The 21727-nt window shown below is 45.1% G+C and overlaps 1 protein-coding gene across 1 annotated transcript; it reads left to right on the top strand.

Annotated features, from left to right (window-relative positions):
- The first annotated feature begins 12071 nt into the window (after positions 1-12071).
- Positions 12072-21631, top strand: F12 (coagulation factor XII). Its single transcript, XM_079145656.1, has 14 exons — positions 12072-12170; positions 12533-12590; positions 17779-17878; positions 18031-18101; positions 18384-18494; positions 18631-18762; positions 18873-18977; positions 19113-19278; positions 19381-19595; positions 19706-19910; positions 20132-20268; positions 20364-20513; positions 21080-21228; positions 21312-21631. The coding sequence occupies exons 1-14, from the start codon at positions 12114-12116 to the stop codon at positions 21477-21479; spliced, it is 1824 nt and encodes a 607-aa protein (XP_079001782.1). The 5' UTR covers positions 12072-12113; the 3' UTR covers positions 21480-21631.
- Positions 21632-21727: the final 96 nt, after the last annotated feature.

Raw genomic sequence — 21727 nt, 5'->3', positions numbered from 1 at the left:
GGCTAGGGTGTGGCTCAGTGGTTAAGAACCCCAGTTCAATCCCTAGTACCAAAGGAAAAAAAAAATCCACATAGGCTGTTATGCTGCAGTAACAAATAATCCCAAAATTTCAGTGTCTTAAAACAATAAGTTTATTCGTCGTGTATACATGTCCAACACTGGTTGTTGAGGGGTGGGACCGTTCTACTCATAGTAGTCACTCAGGGTCCCAGTATGACAGGGACTTCGTTTCAGTTTGTGCTTCTACAATGAAAGGCAGTAAAATAAAATGTGGCAACTTATACAATAAATTTTAAAGCCTGAATCCAAAGTAACACAAGTCACTTCTATTTGCATTTCATTGGTCAGAGCGAATCACTTGGCCACAACTTCAGTCATGTGTCATTTTGCACCAAGAATAGCTTCTCAGAAGGACATCAGGTAGGCAATTTAGTCATGAATTAAATGTACTTACACAGACCTAGATGATCTAGGTTGATCACTTAATGTGTCCCCTTGGTGCATTCAAAAGAATTCAATGGATAAGGCTGCAGCTGGCATAACATAGCATACTATTTAACAGTAAACTTTTAATATTTTCTTTTAAGTAGGAGGGTTACACTTTAAAATAACGAGTAGGCACAGTGGTACACACCTGTAGTCCCACCTATTCCAGGGGCTAAGGCAGGAAGATTACTTGAGCTCAGGAGTTTAAGCCATCCTGGACATAGTGAGACCCTTATCTTAAAATAAATAAATAATAATAAATAAGTATAGTATGGTAAAGATATACACCAGAGACATGGTTGTTTATTATCACCACCAAGTATTATATACTGTATAATTGCATTACTATATTTGTTGTGTGTGTGTGGTGCTAGAGATCAATTCCAGGGCCTCACACATGCTACACGAATGCTCTACCACTAAATGACACCCCCATCCCCTTGTATTGCTTCACTTTTATAGAACTGGTAGTGCAGTTGATTGGTTTACACCAGTATCACCACAAATGTGAGTAATGTGCTGTGCTATGATGTTGTGACAACTACAGTGTCACTGAGTGATAGGGATTTTTCAGCTTCATTATAATCCAGTGGGACTGCTATCCTGTATGTGGTCCCCATTGACTGAAAGAAAGGTCATTATGCAGTATGTGACTAGCTATAAAGAGGTACAATCCTACTTCGGCAGTTTGTATTTTCCAAATATGAGTGTAGCAGTATGCTCCCACCCCAAAAAGCACTTTTGTAATATGACCTTGCCACCTTCAAATGAAAAAATGGAGTGTAATTTCCCTTCTCATGCACTTGGTCTGCCCTTCATGATTCCCTTCATCAGTAGAATATGGTGAAAATGATGAAGTGTGAGGTCTGGGGCTGAATCAGAAAAGGCCAGTCACACAGTTCTCTTGAAATACTTGTTCTCCAGAAGCTTTCTCTTGTCTCTGTTCTCTTAGACTCAGATCCTGCTCTGAAAAGTTCAAGCCCAGTGGAGAGGATACCTGGGTACTCTGCTCTGGATGACAGTCTCAGCTGAGCCCAGCCTTCCAGTTGTCCACTTCAAGCACCAGATATACGAGTGAAGACAATTCTAGAATACTCTAGCCCCTGGCCAATCAAGTCACCTCCAACCATGCAAATATTCACACTTGCAGTGCTCAGCATTGTGGAATGAAAAGCAGCTTTCCCTTCCAAACTCTGCCTGAATTCCTGACCCACAGAATCCATGAACATAATAAAATAGTTGTAAAACACTACTAAAATTGAGAGGTTTGTTATGCAGGAATAGACACCTGGAATAACTCCAATAGGCCTAGAGGAAAATAGAATTAAAAATAGTTGGTGAACAACAATAATAAATACCACAGTTGCATTTGTTTATGTACATGTAGACCCTCTCCAGAAGGCCACGTTGTCTCTGGGAAGAGGAAGTTAGTGGTTAGGGACAGGAATGGAAGGGAAATTTTTTTTTATCCTATACTCTTTGAATCCTTAATCTTATATTATGTGGTTCGATTGCCCATTTTAATTTTTAAAAACTTTTTCTTTTTTCTTTTAAGATGGGGGTCTTACTTTGTTGCTCGAGCTGGCCTCAAACTCCGGGCCCCAAGCAATCCTCCTGCTTCAGTCTCTGGAGAGCTGTGACTACAGGTACAAATGCCATTGTGCCTGGCTGAATTGCCTGTTTTTAAAACAACCAACCTGATCCTGTCACTCTCTTACTGAGAACCCTCTAGTGGCTTCCTGTGGTGTCCAGGGTCCCAACCAATTTTGTTTCCTGGTATTCATACCTGGGTATTATTTTCTTCCCTTGACTGAAGGCTTGGTCTGTTAACTCAGTTCTAATAAAAAGAATGCAAAGGCCTGGCTCAGTGGCACACACCCTAATCTCATCAATTCAGGAGGATGAGGCAGGAGAATCACAAGCTGAAGATCAGCCTTCAGGACTTAGTGAGACCCTGCCTCAACATAAAAAGTAAAGAAAAAGCTGTCGATGTGGCTAAGTGGTTAGGCATCCCTGGGTTTAATCCCTGTGCTAAGTTAATTAATTAACTAAAAGCCTGGAATGTACCTCAGTGTTGTAGCACCCCTGGGCTCAAACTTTAGTACAAAAATTTAAAAAAAAAAAAAAGGGATTCAGAGAAAGCGATGGCTTATCTTCAAGATTAGGTTATTAAAAGACTGTGGCTATCCTTTTCATTTTTGTGTCTTTTCTTGCTGGCTCAATGTGAGGGAAAACCAGCTTCCACATTTATACTATGTGGAGAGGCCTACAAGACAGGGAACTTACCAACAGTCAAGAAGAACCTAAAACCTGCCAACAGCCTTGTGAGTGAACTTGGAAGCTAAACAGTACCAAACTCCTGACCCAGAGAAACTCACACATATATATTTGTCATTTTAAGGTGCTAAATTTGGGGATAATTTGTTAGATGCTGCCAATTAAACTTAAAAATAAAACAGCAGGGTGCAGCAGCATGCATCTGGAATCCCAGCTACTTGGGAAACTGAGGCAGGAATATCTCAACTTTGAGGCCAGGGTGGGCAGTATAGCAAGACCCTATCTCAAAAAATAATGTAGGTCTTATAGAACTCAGCTGAGAATCCACCTGGTCCTGGGCTTTTCTTGGATGGTAGATTTTTAATGGCTTCTTCTATTTCATTGCTTGATATTGATATGTTTAAATTGTGTATGTCCTCCTGGTTCAGTTTGGGAGGAACATATGTCTCTAGAAATTTGTCAATGTCTTCGGTACTTTCTATTTTGTTGGAATACAGATTTTCAAAGTAGCTTCTCATTATGTTCTGTATCTCAGTGGTGTCTGTCGTGATATTTCCTTTTTCACCAGGAATTTTAGTAATTTGAGTCTTCTTTCTTCTTCTCTTGTTAGTGTGGCTAAGGGTTTGTCTATTTTCTTTACTTTCTCGAAGAAACCAACTTTTTATTTTGTCAATTTTTTGAATAGTTTCTTTTGTTTCAATTTCATTGATTTCAGCTCTGATTTAATTATTTCCTGTCTTTTAGTACTTTTGCTGTTATTCTGTTCTTCTTTTTCTAGGGCTTTGAGCTGTAATGTTAGGTCATTTAGTTGTTGACTTTTCATTCTTTTCTGGAATGTGCTCCATGCAGTGAATTTTCCTCTTAGTACCGCTTTCATAGGGTCCCAGAGATTTTGATATGTAGTATCATCGTTCTCATTGACCTCTAAGAATTTTTTTTATCTCCTCCCTGATGTTTTCTGTTATCCATGTTTCATTCAATAACATATTATTTAGTCTCCAGGTGTTGGAATAATTTCTGTTTTTTATTTTGTCATTGATTTCTAATTTCATTCCATTATGATCTGATAGAACACAAGGCAGTATCTCTATTTTTTGCATTTCCTAAGGGCTGCTTTGCGGCATAATATATGGTCTATTTTCGAGAAGGTTCCTTGTGCTGCTGAGAAGAAAGTGAATCCGCTCGTTGATGTTCTATATATGTCTATTAAGTCTAGGTTATTGATTGTGTTATTGAGTTCTATGGTTTCTTTGTTTTGGTTTTCTTTGTTTGGAAGATCTATCTAGTGGTGACAGTGGTGCATTAAAGTCACCCAGAATTATTGTGTTGTGGTCTATGTGATTCCTGAAATTGAGAAGGATTTGTTTACTGTACAGGGATGCACCATTGTTTGGGGCAAAAATATTTACTATCGTTATGTCTTCCTGATTTATGGTTCCCTTAAACAGTATGAAATGTCCTTCTGACTAACTTTGGCTGGAAGTCCACTTTATCTGATAGAAGGATGGAAACCCCCACTTTTTTACTGGGTCCATGTGCGTGGTAGGTTTTTTCCCATCCTTTCTCCTTTAGTCTGTGGATATCTTTTTCTATGAGATGAGTCTCTTGCAGGCAGCATATTGTTGGGTCTTTCCTTTTAATCTATTCTGCCAGTGTATGTCTTTTGATTGATGAGTTTAGGCCATTAACGTTCAGGGTTATTATTGAGATATGATTTGTATTCCCAGTCATTTGGCTTATGTTTGGTTTTTAAGTTGCCTTGGTTTCTCCTTTGAGTGGTTTTTCTCTAAGGTAGTTCCTCCCGTTGCTGACCTCCATTGTTGTTTTTCATTTCCTCCTCATGGAGTATTTTGTTGAGAACATTCATTTCTACTTGTAAATTCTTTTAACTTTTGTTTATCATGGAAGGATTTTATTTCATCTTCAAATCTGAAGGTTAGTTTTGCTGAGTATAGGATTCTTGGTTGGCAAACATGTTCCTTCAGAGCTTGAAGTACGTTGTTCCAGGCCTTCTAGCTTTTAGTCTGGGTTGAGAAGTCAGCTGCTATCTGTATTGGTCTCCCCCTATATGTAACCTGATGCTTTTCTTCTCACGGCCTTCAAAATCCTATCTTTATTTTGAATGTAGGCATTTTCATTATAATGTGCCTGGTGTGGATCTGTTGGAGAGGATGTGGGGAAAAAGGTACACTCATACATTGCTGGTGGGGCTGCAAAATTAGTGCAGCCACTCTGGAAAGTAGTGGAGATTCCTTAGAAAACTTGGAATGGACCCACCATTTGACCCAGCTATCCCACTCTTTGGCCTATACCCAAAGGACTTAAAATCAACATAATACAGAGATACAGCCACATCAATGTTCATAGCTGCTCAATTCACCATAGCCAGATTGTGGAAATAAACCTAGATGTCCTTCAATTGATGAATGGATAAAAGAAACTGTGGTATATATAGATATACAATGGAATATTACTCAGCTATAAAGAATAATAAAATTATGGCATTTGCAGACAAATGGATGAAATTGGAGAATATCATGCTAAGTGAGATAAGCCAATCTCAAAAATCCAAAAGACGAATGATCTCACTGATAAGCGGATATGACACATAATGGGGGGTGGGAGGGGGACAAGAATGGAGGAAAGAGGGACTGTATAGAGGGGAAAGAGGGGTGGGAGGGGTGGGGGGAAGGATAAATGTAAAGAACACCTGAGGAGGCTGGTCTCTAAAGTCTTTTCATCTTCCAATGGCAAGACTAGTGGACTTCCTCTAGGAACTTCCAAGTTTAAGTCAGAGCCTGTGAACAGCAAAACGAGATGAAATGCTGCATTGAATTCATTCTCCTTCTCTCCCTCACCTTCTTTTTCCCTTTCCCCTGTTTCATACATTGTGCCTTATAAGCCTAAGGGTCCTACTTTATTTGGCCTTTGGAACAAATATGAACTGAATAGTCTCCATAAATAGTAAGGTATTTCATGTGTCTCCTCTTTTCAAATCACTCTTTCTCTAAAACTCCGTTCTTCTGTCCATCCATCTTTCTATATATTTCCTCACTTCAGTTCCACTATCAAGAAAAAAAAAAAATAATGTAAAATAAAACTAACCCCAAACATCTCCCAATGGCATACAAGGGCCCAACTTGATCTGAGCCCAACAGTCTCTTGTGCCCGCTCCCTCTAGCTCAGTATGCACCAGCAGCCACCCATCCACCTTTTTTCTGCAGCATTCAGTACAGTAGTCACTAGCTACATGTGGCTATTTAAATTGAATTAAAATTAAAATTCAGTTCCTTAGTCACACTAAGCCACATTTCAAGTGCTCAACATTCATATGTGACAAGTGGCTACTGTATGGGACAACAGAGAGAATGCTTTCAACATTATAGAAAGTTCTATGGAACCCTGCTCTAGAGGAAGGAATGACTCTACTTGTGAAAGCTTCCATCACAACCGCCAGAGTAACTAGGGGAATAATAGTTCCATCAACCAATGAGTGAAGAATGGGAGACTGGGTATGTTTTGATCTCCCCACACCCTGCTGCAATCCTCTTTGGTACCTGGGATAGGTACTTAGCCACATCCCCAACTCAGGGTCTCCCTGAGTTGCTTAGGGCCTCTGTAGGTTGCTGAGGCTAGCTTTGAACCCATGATCCTCCTGCCTCAACCTCCTGAGCCACTGGGATTACAGGCGTGCGCCACTGTTGCCAGGCCCCCGAAATTGTCCTTTGAACACGTAGTTCTGCAACCGCTTGATATCTATGCCCCAAGTCTTTGCTACAGAGGAGTGGGGTTTGTATGATTTTGTATCCAGGTACATGTGAGCAGGACCTTGATGGTTTTCTCAGCTCATGTCCCACAGTCCAGCAAAGGATGGAAGTCAGGCAAGGAGATGGTGTCTTTCTGCTCTGGTCCCAAAGCAATTGATGGAAGAGATCCAGATGTGCAGGGAAAACTGGGGACAATTGTGCAGAAATTGCTGAAAGAGTGAGTGTGTAGAAAAGTTTCTTTTAAAGTTCTATAGCTTGAGCCGGGTGCAGTGGCGCATGCCTGTAATCCCAGTGGCTCAGGAGGCTAAGGCAGGAGGAGTGTGAGTTCAAAGCCATTCTCAGCGACTTAGAGAGGCCCTAAGCAATTCAGGGAGACCCTGTCTCGAAATAAAATATAAAAAAGGGCTGGGGATTTGGCTCGGTGGTTAAGTGTCCCTGGATTTAATTCCTGGTTAAAAACAAATAAAAACCCTCTATACCTCTATAGATGGAGCTGTAACCAGGCTGGGCCTTCTCACATGCATGCCCATTCCAACATTTCAAGTCTGCCAGACAGTGTGATGCCTACCCTTCCCTAAAGAGGTGTGGTAATTAGGGTTCAAAAAGTTTGAGCTCCTTATCCACCATCACTCTGGTGGGCAGTGGCCAAGATAGGATTGGAAGGTTTCCAGACTCAAGTCCATTTTGTCCCTACCCTGCTCCTAAGGTCACTATTTTCTTATCCTTTAAGCTACTGACTTACACAACCCATCATGATGAGGGGTTTTTTGTTTTGGCTTGTTTTGTTTTCAGGAACTTCCTGGTAACAATGTTTGAACTCTTGCATCAGTTAGGACTTTGGTTGTAACTAAAATTGGCCTAGGCAAAAAAGGGAAATCATCGATTCAAATAACTGAAAAGTTCAGGGGTGGTTCCAACTTCAAGTATCTCTGGATCCTAGGTCTCAAATGGTGTCAATCAATTCTGTATTTCTGCTTTTAAGGTTTTTTTTCTTTTTGTTTTTTTCATTTGTTTTGGTGTTAGGGTTGTGCTTTGTATGTGTGCTAAGGATCAAACCCAGGGCCTCCCGCAAGCTAGGCAAGTGTTCTATCACTGAAGTACATCCCCAAGTCCCCTTTTGAATTTTATTTTGAGACAGGGTCTTCCTAAGTTGCCCAGGCTGGCCTCAAATTGCAACCCCAGCCTCCTAAGTAGCCAGGACTCCCAGCTTGCTTTAGAACTCTTGTGATGCGAAATTAATTTGAACATCCCCAGTACTTAAGTTTGGATTTTGGAAAGCATCCCTAATACCAGGTAGTAGAGACAATACGGTCAGGGCACAGGTGGCTCACTGCACTCCTCCAATCTTCTTGCCATCTTGGATCCAGAATTTGAATAAGAGAGCCCATTGGCTGAGTTTAAGTTCCTCTGGCTTTGATATGGGGAGAGAGGTTTTTCCTGGTCCATTAGGCTTCCATAGTGGGAAGATGATCACTAGAAGTCAGCCTTTCACCACATAACTGGATAGAGTGATCACAAATAGAAGCTGGGAGACTAGGGCTAGGGGTGAAGCTCAGTGGAGTATGAGGCACTGGGTTTGATTCTCAACACCACATATAAAGAAATAAATGAATAAACAAAGGTATAAAAAAGAAAGAAACTGGGAGCCTAGAGGAAGAGGGAATAGAAGGTGATCAAATAACCATGAATGTCTACCTTCAGTCCCATTGGACCTCGAGCGTCATCTCACACTCCCTACCAGGCTCCCTGAGCTCACTACATTCTTCACTTGACGTGTTGTATTCAGGCTTCTTTGCAGTCGTATCACTCACTCTGCCTGGAAGCACTTCTGTCCCTTTTCCACCTGCAAACTCCTTCTCATTGTGCAGACCTGTTCAAAAGGTCCCTTCCATTTCAAGGGAAAGACATAAAAGGGCACAAATCCCAGGAGGGGAGGACTACTTGCAGGCTGCCTGACAGTGGCATTCCTCTGTCCTTCCTTCTCTGTTTGCTTTACTTCTCCCTAGGAGGAAGGAGCCATTTCGGGTCCAGCCCTGGGGCCAAGGTCTCTACTCAGGTGTAATCAAGAACTGCCAGAGGTGCTTTCACTTTGATGAGCTCACCTGTACATCTCATAGTTCTGCTTTCATCCTGTGGACTTAATAGCTGTCACCTCAATATGTTCCCTTTGAAACCAAAGGTGGAAAGGTGTCCCTACTCCTCCTACCCTCCTCCTGATGTGTTTCTTTTCCAAGAAATTTCCCACAGCCTGCCTCTCTTCTAGCAGAATTAGTAAGTGGCTATATTCGATCTTCCTTTCCCATAAATTACCTTGTGTTAGTGAGGACTCCTTTGATTGAGGGTCAGAAGTCTATTGAAATAGGTTTTAATAGCTCATAGAACTGAGAAGTCCGTTTTTTGTTTTTTGTTTTTTGTTTTTTTTTTTTTTTTTTTTTTGGCAGTAAGTCAGATTGAACCCTGGGCCTTGCACATGCTAGGCAAGTACTCTACCACTGATCTATGCCCCCAGCCCCTATAACCAAGAAGTCTTTTTTTTGTAGGTGGGTTCCAGGGATTGAACTCAGGGCCACTTGACCACTGAGCCACATCCCCAGCCCTATTTTGTATTTTATTTAGAGATGGGGTCTCACTGAGTTGCCTAGCACCTCTCTTGCTGAGGTTGGTTTTGAACTCACCATCCTCCTGTCTCAGCCACTGAGCCGCTGGGATTACAGGTGTGTGCCACACCCAGCCAGGAACTCTTAATGATGCTTCTAGTTGTAGGATCCAGGCTCTCAAAGTCATCAGGAATCAGTCCATCAATATTAGTTATCAAATGTTGTATAACAAATCACCCGGGTACTTACGGCTTAAAACAACAACGATCAATGATCATTTCCCAGTTTCTGATGGTCAGGCTTTCTTAGCTGCGTAGTTTTGTCTTGAGATCTGCTATGATTTATACATGATTGAGTGTCTCCCAAGGATCCACATGTTGGACGTTTGGTTCCAGTATTGGGATATGGTGTGGCCCTTTGGGAGGTGGCACCTAGTGAGATGTCCTTCACTGAAGGTATTTGTTTAGAGGGATTAAGGTGTTTTCATGTGAGATCCTGGTTAGTTCTCACAAGAGGGTTGTTGGAGGCAAACCTGACTGGTGTCTCTTCCATCTCTCTGGCCTCCTGTTTCAAGTTGTAATCACTTGATCCCACACATGCACCTGCCATTGCAATTTGCTGTAAGGTAATACAGCCGAGAGGCAGCCCTCATGAGAACCTGTGCCATGCAGTTTGGATTTTCAGCCTCCAATACCGTGAACTAAACAAATCTCTTTACTTTGTAACTTAACCTGTCTTAGGTATTTTGTTATGGTAATGTAAAACTGACTAATACTGGTTCTGTCATGAGAGTGCATAAGCAGTATTCATTTATTTTGTGGTGCTGGGGATTGTGCATGCAAGGCAGGCACTCTACCAACTGAGCTACATCCCTAGTCCTGCAGTATTTATTTTTGAGGTGGCTATTTCACATGGCTGTCAAATTGGTGCTAGTAGCTGGCAGGAGATTTTACTTTCTTCCTACATGGGTGACTCTGCAGTGCTGCTTGAGTGTCCTCACAACATAGCAGCTGGCTTCCCCCAGAGTGAGCAATCCAAAGACCAAGGCAGAAACTGAAATAACTTTTATGACCTGGGCTTAGAAGTCAAACACCTTCGCTTTTGCCAGTTCTATTGGACACACAGTATAGCTCTGATTCAATGTGGGAAGACACTACAAAAGGGCACAAATCCCAGGAGGGGAGGACTATCTTGCAGGCTGCCTGACAATGGCATCCCTTTGTCCTTCCTTCTCTGTTTGCTTTACTTTAGTCTCAGATAGCCCATCCTTGAGCAAGTCGAAGATGGCCATCAATGTCATCAGGCCCACATTCTAACCTGTTTTACAAACCCTGTGGAAAGAAAGTATCTTTCACCAAGTTCAGGTAAAAGTTTCGGGGCAAACTCTGATTGACCTAACTTGTGCATATGCTTATCTTGAATCAATTGCTGCATTCTAAAGATGCCATGCTCTGATTGGTCCGACTCAGGCCACACCCCTCAGTCCTAGAACTAGAGTAGAGTTGGCAGCACTAGAGTAAGGTGGAAAAAGTGAGGAAGGGCTGGTTCCCTAAGGAAAAATCAAAGTGTCATTACTAACTACAACGAAATGCCGGGCAGGAAAAACAGCACATGTACACCCCATCTCACTCCCTGTGCTCTAATTGTTCCCTAGTTTAACACTTTTTCCATGGGATTAGAAGTAATTCTAGATGATCCCAAGATCTCAACCCCCATTGGATGTGTGCTTTTATTTTTTTCCCAGAACTAGGAATTAAACCCAGGGCCTCACATGCTAGCCAAGTGCTCTACAACTGAGTTATACCCTCATAACATCTTACATTTTGAGACAAGGTCTTGCTAAATTGCCCTAACTGACCTTGAACTTGTGATTCTCCTGCTTCAGTCTCTGCAGTATCTGGGATTACAGGCATGCACCATTGGGCACAGTTGTACGGCCCTTTCATGTTATTCTTCCAGCTAAACAATAATCTAGATTCTTCTATAAAATAATTTTTGTGGGTACCCGGGATTGAACTTAGGGCCCCATGCAGGCTAGGCAAGTGCTCTACCACTAAGTAACTACACCCAGCCCTCTGTAAAGGATTTTGCATATGTAATTAAGGTCCCAAATCAGTTTACCTTAAGATGGGAAGATTGCGGTCCCCAGCACCCCCCCCCCTCAAAAAAAAAAAGATGGGAAGATTGTTCTTGGGCATGGTCAAATAGGCAAGCCCTTGGGAAGGACAAGGTTTTTCTACCTGGCAAAGGAGATTCAAAGTGTGAGAGATTCAAACTAAGGGAGATTTTCTGTTTCTGACTTTGAAGCTGGAGGGAACAACATGACCAGAAATGCAGGTGGTCTCTGGGAGCCCAGGTAGCCCCTAGTTGACAACCTGCAAGGAAGCAGGAACTTTAGTCCTACAAGGAATTGAATTCTGCCAACAACCTGAATGAGCTTGGAACTGAATCTTCCCCTAGAGACTGCAAAAAATTAAGCCTTACTCTGAGCTTTGTGATATTCTGAGCATAACACCCAATTACGCAGTACCCAATTGTTATGTACAGATTGGTGAACCATAAATGGGTCTTATGCAGGCTTCTAAGTTTGTGATAATTTGCTATACAGCAATAGAAAACTAATATACTTCATGATGGACTCTGAACATTCCTGAAGTTGGGGAATTCTTTTTTACCATCTTAACCCCTCATCCTCAGTAGGACCTGAAACACAAATATGTCCCTATTCCTACTTCCAGTCCCATTATCCAAGAGAGACCAGGGAACCCAGCCCTTTATTATTCTACCCTCATCCACCAACTCCCAACCCCCTTCCTCAGGAACCTACCAAGGAAGATGCTCTGCACGACTTTCCACAAACACTTTATGCCCCACCAGTCCCAGGAGGGCAGCTTGCCCAATCCCTACTTCCCAGGCCTCAGAGACCTTTGTCCAACCCCATTGATCTGGACTCCTGGGTAGTCAGCTGGACCAAGGGATAGACGCCATGAGGCCTCTGCTGCTTCTGGGGTCCCTGCTGGTGAGCCTGGAGCCAGTGCTTTCGGTGAGGGCTATGGGAACCAGGATTGGGCAAGGATGGCCCTGGGGGGTCCCTATCACAGCCTTGGCCTCTACCCATGACCTTGTGGTCCAGGCAACAGGGAGGCCTGTGTGGGAAGGTGAGTCCAACCCAGAAGGCCCAGGCAGAGGAGACAGATAACCACAGCCAGTGGATATGTGAGCATGGCCTTCGTTTCTGCAGGGGACAGGTCATTGAGGAGACCATGGGAGGAGGAAGGAGGACCCAGATCTTGTGAGGAAATCTTTCTATTTTCAGGCTATGAGAGCAGGTTGGGGGCTAGCATAGGCTCAGGGGCAGGTTATGAATTTCTAGGCAAATTCCCAGCCTCTGTCTCTCTCTTATAGATCCCACCTTGGAAAGCTCACAGGGAGCATAAGCAAGGAGTGGGTGAGCCCACAGTAGGTAAGTGGACCGGCTGCCCCTCTGAATGTGCACTTGGGTGGAGATAAGCATGGTAAGACATGTGCGGTCTCAGGGGCAGTTTCAGTTCCTTGGAGCAAGGGGAGGGACACTGAGCACTGGGTAGTTCTGGTTAACATTTTGACCTGAGTGCCTACTATGTGCCAGGTCTTGGACCCATTGGGTGCCCGTGACCCAGAGTGATAGTGAGCTATATATGTTCCTTGAGGACAGACTAGAGCTGGCTCCAGCAGGTGTCTGCTATTATGCCATTACACCTGGGCTTCTGCCAGTCTTCCTTATTTTCTCCATCTTTCCCCTTTCTTTTCCTTGTTTCAATACGTCATTGGCATCAGTCTATCACACAGAGGTCAGGGCCCTCAATGGGCAAAGAGGGATCCAGAGCAGGGTTCTGGACCCCAAAATACCTCTGAATCCCAACTTTATAACTTGTGAGCTAGGCAACTCTCGGTGAGTGACTTGACTTCTCTGTGCTTCAGTTTCTCCATGTGTAAAATAGGTCTGTTAATAGTGTACCTCCAGGGGCTGGGGAGATAGCTCAGTCAGTACAGTGCTTGCCTTGCAAGCATAAGGCCCTGGTGTTTGATCCCCAGCACCACCACCAAAAAAAAAAAAAAAAAAAAAAAAAAAAAAAATCTATTTTGGGCTGGGGAGATAGCTCAGTCAGTAGAGTAATTGCCTTGTGCTGCGGAGATAGCTCAGTCGGTAGAGTGATTTCCTTGCAAGTACACGGCCCTGGGTTCGATCCTCAGCACCGCAAAAAAAAAAAAAAAAAAAAAATAGTGAACCTCCCTGAAAATGAGAAATGAGTTGTTGATCCCCATAAGGTACTCAACCCAGAGCCTGGTGCATGACAACTACATAAAACTTTAGCTCTTAATAATTCTCCAATACAAGTATTTTTTATTTTTTTAAATTTATTTTTATTGTAAACAAATGGGATACATGTTGTTTCTGTTTGTACATGGAGTAACAGCATACCATTTGCATAATCATACATTTACATAGGGTAATGATGTTTGATTCATTCTGTTATTTTATCCTTCCCCCCACCCCTCCCACCCCTCTATTCCTTCTATACAGTCCCTCCTTCCCCCATTCTTGCCCCCCTCCCACCCCCCATTATGTGTCATCATCCGCTTATCAGTGAGATCATTCGTCTTTTGGATTTTTGAGATTGGCTTATCTCACTTAGCATGATATTCTCCAATTTCATCCATTTGTCTGCAAATTCCATAATTTTATTATTCTTTATAACTGAGTAATATTCCATTGTATATATATATACTACAGTTTCTTTATCCATTCATCAATTGAAGGACATCCAGGTTGGTTCCACAGTCTGGCTATGGTGAATTGAGCAGCTATGAACATTGATGTGGCTGTATCTCTGTATTATGTTGATTTTAAGTCCTTTGGGTATAGGCCAAGGAGTGGGATAGCTGGGTCAAATGGTGGGTCCATTCCAAGTTTTCTAAGGAATCTCCACACTGCTTTCCAGAGTGGCTGCACTAATTTGCAGCCCCACCAGCAACGTATGAGTGTACCTTTCTCCCCACATCCTTTCCAACACCTATTGTTGCTTGTATTCTTGATAATCGCCATTCTAATTGGGGTGAGATGGAATCTTAGTGTAGTTTTGATTTGCATTTCTCTTATTACTAAAGATGGTGAACATTTTTTATATGTTTGTTGATTGCTTGTACATCTTCTTCTGTGAAGTGTCTGTTCATATCCTTAGCCCATTTACAAGTATTTTTAAAAATATGAAAAAAACTTTTAAAATTTAGCTCTTAGACTGGTAATGTAACTCAGTGGTAGAGAGCTTGCCTAGCATAAGCAAGGTCCTGGGTTTTAACCCCAGCATTGAACAAAAATTTAGCTCTTATTACTGAGCTCTCACTTAGATGAGGGATGCCTGCCATCATCTCCCCTTTCTCCAACCCTGTTGGTTTTCCATTGCCTTCATTCTTCCAGGCACTAATTTTGTGTGTGTGTGTGTGTGTGTGTATGAGAGAGAGAGAGAGAGAGAGAGAGAGAGAGAGAGAGAGAGAGAGAGAGAGATTAGATTCCTATATTAGACTCCTATGTGTGTTACTAGGAACTGAATTCATGGGCACTCAGTCACTGGACTACATCCCCAGCCCGTTATTTTTTGTTTTGGGGTAGGGTCTCACTAAATTACTCAGGTTGGCCTTGAACTTGTGATTTTGCTTCAGCCTCTGGAATAACTGTGATTACAGGTACATACCACTGAGCTCAACCAGAGACTAAATATTTATCTAGAGCACACAACGTTCTGGGTCTGTGAACTACTTGGTTCCTACCCTGGTGAGTTTGGTCTGGTATGGTCAAGCCCAAACCCTGAAGCATAATGGCAGGCCTAGTACAACGCAACCCTGGACTTCAGCAGCCTCCTGTCCTCACCCAACACCAAGCCAAAGTGCTCTCCCTCCTCTTGCCTGAACCTTGGTGTCCAGTCTTGGGTTAATTACCTACTTAGGGTCTCCTGCCTCTGTCCATCCCATTTACATCTTAAAGATTCATTTCAGATCTCTCTACCTCCCTTTATCATCTAGGCCCTGGTTTGGCATTCAACACTCTGCCTTTAACAACAAAATGGCAGAAAATGTTTTTGAGCACATACTATGTGCCAGGCACAAAGTCACCATGAACAACAACTTCACAAATACTGTTAAAACTCCTGTGAGCCTCTGATTAAAAATATTTTCTTTAACCATTAACAAAAGACATCTTATGCAAAGTATATGTTGTTGGTTCACTAACAGTGACTCACAGTCTACAGCACTATCACTCATGCCCAAACAAACTTTCTCTGACACATTTATTCCCTAACATATGCTGCAGCCCTCTTGCACTTCAAAACAATAGACACATCTTCAGCATAGATTTGGGGGGCATTTCCAGTGGTAAAATCACCCACAAAAAACACAATGTGGAATACACTGTACTAAATAGACTATGAAAAGGACAATTGTTAATAGTATAAGAGCTGAAAGAAGGCAGTATATCACCTCATTGGACCTCAGTGGGGAATATGTAAATTTGTCTCTGCTTTGGGTATGCCCACGATTGACTGTAAAAGTATCACTTGTGTGTGTTTGTGTGTGTGTGTGTGTGTGTGTGTGTAGTGCTGGGGATTGAGCCCAGGACCCTGAGCAAATGCTCTACTACTGAGCTACACTTCGGCTGAATTGCAAGTATTGATTTGGGAATTACAAATAAATTTCGGCAAGTAGGCAGATTTGCAAATATGGAAGCAATGAATGATAAGGTCAACTTTATACTACTATCTTTGCCATTTTACAGATGAGGAAACCAAAGCTCAAAATGGTTAAGTGGTTTTGATATTTAACAATAGTTATTAAGTGCTAACTTTGTGGCAAGCACTCTTCTAGGCTTGCTCAAGTTCACACAGCTAATAGGTGGTGGAGTTACGAATCTGTTCCAGCTGTCTGATTCCAGAACCCAGCTTCTTCTTTTTTTTTTTTTTCAGTGAATAATACATTTTTTGTATACATGATGTGTAAATTTAGATTCTTTTTTTATTAAAAATCATAAATTTACATAGGGCAATGTTGTTTGATTCATCTGTTATTTTTTTCCCTTCCCCCCACCCCTCCCACCCCTCTTTTCCCTCTATACAGTCCTTCCTTCCTCCATTCTTACCACCCTCCTTATCCCTAACCCTAAACCTAACCCTAACCCTAATGCTAACCCCTCCTACCCCCCATTATATTCATCCACTTATCAGCAAGATCATTCGTTCTTTAGTTTTTTGAGATTGGCTTATCTCACTTAGCATGATATTCTCCAATTTCATCCATTTGCCTGCAAATGCCATAATTTTATCATTCTTCATGGTGGAGTAATATTCCATTGTACATATATGCCACAGTTTCTTTATCCATTCATCAACTGAAGGGCATCTAGGTTGGTTCCACAATCTGGCTATGGTGAATTGAGTAGCTATGAACATTGATGTGGCTGTATCTCTGTAGTATGCTGATTTTAAGTCCTTTGGGTATAGGCCAAGGAGTGGAATACCTGGGTCAAATGGTGGTTCCATTCCAAGCTTTCTGAGGAATCTCCACACTGCTTTCCAGAGTGGCTGCACTAATTTGCAACCCCACCAGCAATGTATGAGTGTACCTTTTTCCCCACTTCCTCACTAACACCTATCGTTGCTTGTATTCTTGATAATCGCCATTCTAATTGGGGTGAGATGAAATCTTAGGGTAGTTTTGATTTGCATTTCTCTTATTACTAGAGATGTTGAACATTTTTTTTATATATCTGTTGGTTGCTTGTACATCTACTTCTGTGAAGTGTCTGTTCATTTCCTTAGCCCATTTGTTGACTGGGTTATTTGTATTCTTGGTGTAGAGTTTTTTGAGTTCTTTATAGATTCTGGAAATTAGCGCTCTATCTGAAGTATGAGTGGCAAAGATATTCTCCCACTCTGTAGGCTCTCTCTTCACATTACTGATAGTTTCCTTTCCTGAGAGAAAGCTTTTTAGTTTGAATCTATCCCAGTCGTTGATTCTTGCTTTTATTTCTTGGGCTATGGGAGTCCTGTTAAGGAAGTCTGATCCTAAGCCAACAAGTTGAAGGTTTGGACCTAGTTTTTCTTCTATAAGATGCAGGGTCTCTGGTCTGATTCCAAGGTCCTTGATCCATTTTGAGTTGAGTTTTGTGCAGGGTGAGAGATAGGGGTTTAATTTCATTCTGTTGCATATGGTTTTCCAGTTTTCCCAGCACCATTTGTTGAAGAGGCTATCTTTTCTCCATTGCATATTTTTGGCCCCTTTGTCTAGTATGAGAAAATTGTATTTATTTGGGTTTGTGTCCATGTCCTCTATTCTGTACCATTGATCTACCTGTCTATTTTGGTACAAATAGCATGCTGTTTTTGTTACTATTGCTTTGTAATAGAGTTGAAGATCTGGTATTGCAATACCCCCTGCTTCGATTTTTCTACTGAGGATTGCTTTAGCTATTCTGCAGAACTCAGCTTCTTAAGCAGAATGCTGTCTTGAGCACACAATGATATTTTCAAGGGTCTAATCTTTTTCCAGTCGGATCCTGTGAGGTGGAGTATGGGCAATTGGGCACAGGGGAAGTTCTCAGGAGTGTGTTATTCCTGCAGTTCTTACTGTCACTGGTGAGCCCTGCCACTTCCCCTTCCAGTACCACCGGCAGTTGTACCACAAATGTATCCACAAAGGCTGGCCAGGCCCCAGACCCTGGTAAGATTCCCCAACAGGGTTGGAGCAGGGGCTTGGGATCCATGGATTTTGCCACTTGTTCGATCCAAGAAACCTGCTTGGAGACAGGAAGCTAGGGATGGGGGAATGGGGCTAGCCCCCAGGGTAAAGCAGGAGAGCCTCTGTTTCTACAGGTGTGCTACCACCTCAAACTTTGATCAGGATCAGCAATGGGCACACTGCATGGAGCCCAGGAAGGTGAAAGGTACTGCACACAACCTCTGGGTGGCCCAGGAACCTCACCACACCCCTAATTCCTGGCTATCAGCAGATTCCATGCACCTGGGATTCTGGGCCTAGCCCCTTTTCTCCCTTGACAATACCCCTCAGAAGTTCAGTGGGAGAGTTCTGGAAAGGAATAGGCTCCTTTTGTGGATGAATAAACTAAGGCTTGGAAACTTGGAGTCTCCATGTCCCATGACATATAGGTTCAGGTAGGGACTTGGTCCCCACCTGTGTGAGTCGGGCTCCCCATTCCATCTCTCAGACCACTGCAGCAAACACAGCCCCTGCCAGAAAGGAGGGACATGTGTGAATATGCCCAATGGACCACACTGCCTTTGTCCAGAACACCTCACTGGGAAGCACTGCCAGAGAGGTAAGGAGGTGGTGTCTGCCAGGGGAGGGGACACTGGGGAACAGAGGCAGCCCTCGGCCTACTGAAGAGATTCCTGGATCCCTGGAGACTTGTCATGATCCCAGCCTCTCTGGAGACCTAACCCTTTTGTCCCCAGAGAAGTGCTTTGAGCCTCAGCTTCTTCGGTTCTTCCATGAGAATGAGATATGGCTTAGATCTGGACCAGCAGGTGTGGCCAAATGCCACTGCAAAGGTCCTGATGCTCACTGCAAGCCACTGGCCAGCCATGGTAAGTGGATTGATTGGGAACTGACTGTGCAGGAGGACTGAAGATCAAGAGAATTTTGTGGAAGTCTGGGTGGTGTGCCCAAGGGTGGCTCAGTTTGCTCCTTCCCCCAGCCTGCCGCACCAACCTATGCCTCAATGGGGGTCGCTGCCTGGAGGCTGAAGGCCACCGCCTGTGCCATTGCCCAAAGGGCTACACCGGACCCTTCTGTGACTTGGGTGAGTGAAGGTCTCAAGGGAAGCAGGAAGCCAGCCCCCACGTGGGCCTGAGAAGGACAGAGGAGAATGGGAAAGTGGATGAGAGGCTCCTACAAGAGCCGTCCCCTAGTTTCAGGAAGCCCTTTCACTCCCTAGATGTTGAGGCGAACTGCTACCATGGCCGTGGGCTCAGCTACCGTGGCAGGGCCAGGACCACCCTCTCCGGTGCAACTTGTCAGCGGTGGGACTCCGAGGCCACCTACCGGAACATGACTGCGGAGCAAGCGCTAAGCTGGGGACTGGGCCACCACACCTTCTGCCGGTGCACCACTGGCTGGGGCGGGGGAGGGCAACCCCTTCCGCCTTTCGTCCCTTGGCGGGGAGGCTCCCCACGCTCTAACAGCGCCCTCTCTTGAGGTTTCAGGAACCCGGATAATGATACCCGCCCGTGGTGCTTCGTCTGGAATGGTAATCGGCTGAGCTGGGAGTATTGCGACTTGGCACAGTGCCAGGCCCCAACCCAGGCAGCACCTCCTCTCTGGGATTTCGTTGAGCGTCAGGACCTTCCCAAGCCCCAGCCTTCGGCGTTGCAGAAACCTCAGCCCACGACCCAGCTCCCACCTCAGTCCCAAACCCCAGGTATTTAAGTTAGAAGGAGCCAGTAAGTCTGAGCAAGGAGGCGCGGGACCAGCTAGATTCCGGCCAGCCGGCCGTGGGTCTTCTGTCCTCAGTCTGGGCTCTTCCTACAGCCTTCTCGAAGCAGCAGTCGAGAACCAGCCCTCCCAGCTGCGGACAGCGGCTCCGGAAGCGGCTGAGTCGAATCGTCGGCGGACTAGTGGCGCTACCCGGGGCACATCCTTACATCGCAGCGTTGTACTGGGGAGACAGTTTCTGCGCTGGCAGCCTTATCACCTCCTGCTGGGTGCTGACTGCGGCTCACTGCCTGCAGAACCGGCGAGTACCCGCCCACCCAGTGCCCCTCCGGGAACCCTAGCCAGTTCCTTTATCCTGAGCTCAGCTTCTGCGCCTCGCCTGAACCTGTACCCTATTTCCTCCGCCCCCCGGAGCTCCCTAGAAAGAAACTGAAATCCAGGGAAAGGTTCGAGAGCAGGATAGCCCTCTAGCAAGCCTGTGGCCAGCTCTGAGCACGCTGCCTCCCCCAACCCCGCCCGCAGGCCGGCGCCAGAGGAGCTGACGGTGGTGCTCGGCCAGGACCTCCATAACCAGAGCTGTGAGCAATGCCAGACGCTGGGCGTGCGCTCCTACCGCCTCCACGAGGCCTTCTCAGCCATCACCTATCAGCACGACTTGGGTGTGTGGGGGCGCCCCTGAGGGGATGGGGAGAAAGTGTGGGGAGGTCTCGAGGTCCCAACGTTCCCTCCTAACGTTCTTGCCCACCCGGGTTAGCTCTGGTGCGTCTTCAGGAGGGCGCGGACGGCAGCTGCGCGCTCTTGTCGCCTTACGTTCAACCGGTGTGCCTACCCAGCGGCACTGCCCAAACCTCCGAACCCGAGGACGCGTTCTGCGAGGTGGCGGGCTGGGGCCACCAGTTCGAGGGTACGCACAGCAGCTGGGGGGCGGGCGTGAAATCTTTGGACACCGGAATAGGCTAAAGAAGCCCTCAACTGTGGCATGGTCCAGGGTGCCTACAGTAGAAGTGGCACAGACCTGACTGGCTATGAGAGCGTGCAGGGCCCTTGTCCCTGTAGTCCTTTCTTCCCGGTCTGGATTCACTGTTAGGTCCCCACATCTCCTGGGGGTCCAGGGAGAACCTCGCTTTCTCCTAGTTTCCTCTGAGTGCTGGACTGCAAGGTCTTACTTGAACACAGTCCCTGCGTTCCAGCCGCTGTCAAACTGCTTGGGTAGCTAAGTTCTGAGACACCGGATGGGAGGGAGGGGTGGTGTTCCTGCTTCGGCTCCTCCCATTTAATTCTCCGCTCCTCTCTGGACCTAAGTTTCCTCGCTTGTGAAATGGAGTTAACGGCATTTCCTTCCCCCTTGAGCTTGCTGTGAGGGAGCCCTTTTAAGAGCAACCTTTTAAGCTTACAGGGCAACAGCGGGTGCAGAAGCACCGTGCAGCCTCGTCCAAGCTAGTGCTCTGAGGAATGTGCTCTGGTTCTCAGGAGCGGAGGAATATTCCACCTTCCTGCAGGAGGCGCAGGTGCCGTTCATCTCTCAGGAGCGCTGCTCAGCCTCCGAAGTACACGGGGACGCCATCCTTCCTGGAATGCTCTGCGCTGGCTTCCTCGAGGGTGGCACCGACGCGTGCCAGGTGAGCCCTGGGGCCTGGTTGGCGCCTTACCCCGGCCAGTCAAGCTCAATGAGAGGGCGCTGAACTGCGCGTCCCCTACCCAGGGTGATTCCGGGGGGCCTCTCGTGTGTGAGGACGAGGTTGCAGAGCACCGGCTCACCCTGCGAGGCGTCGTCAGTTGGGGTTCGGGATGTGGCGACCGCAACAAGCCTGGCGTCTACACCGACGTGGCCAACTACCTGACTTGGATCCAGGAGCACACAGCTTCCTAATTGCCCAGGGATTCCGTCTTTCCCTCTTGGGTGTTCTCGGAGTGGGAGGATGACTGGGGCATGATCATGGACTAAAGATTGTACCACATTCCTCCCAGTGCCACCTGCCAGGTGCCAGGGGCACAGAAACTTAATAAAGTGCTTTGACAATTCTCAGGGGTCTCATTTGGAAATGTCAAGAGAATAAACCTGTACATAGCTCCTTCACTGCCCTCACAGAACAGGATCTGTGAGATCTTTAACATGAG

Source organism: Sciurus vulgaris (assembly GCF_902686455.1).
Source record: "Sciurus vulgaris genome assembly, chromosome: 6".
Classification (NCBI taxonomy): Eukaryota; Metazoa; Chordata; class Mammalia; order Rodentia; family Sciuridae; genus Sciurus; species Sciurus vulgaris.
The sequence above is the reverse complement of the archived record's forward strand: the minus strand, read 5'-3'. Positions and strand labels throughout refer to the sequence as shown.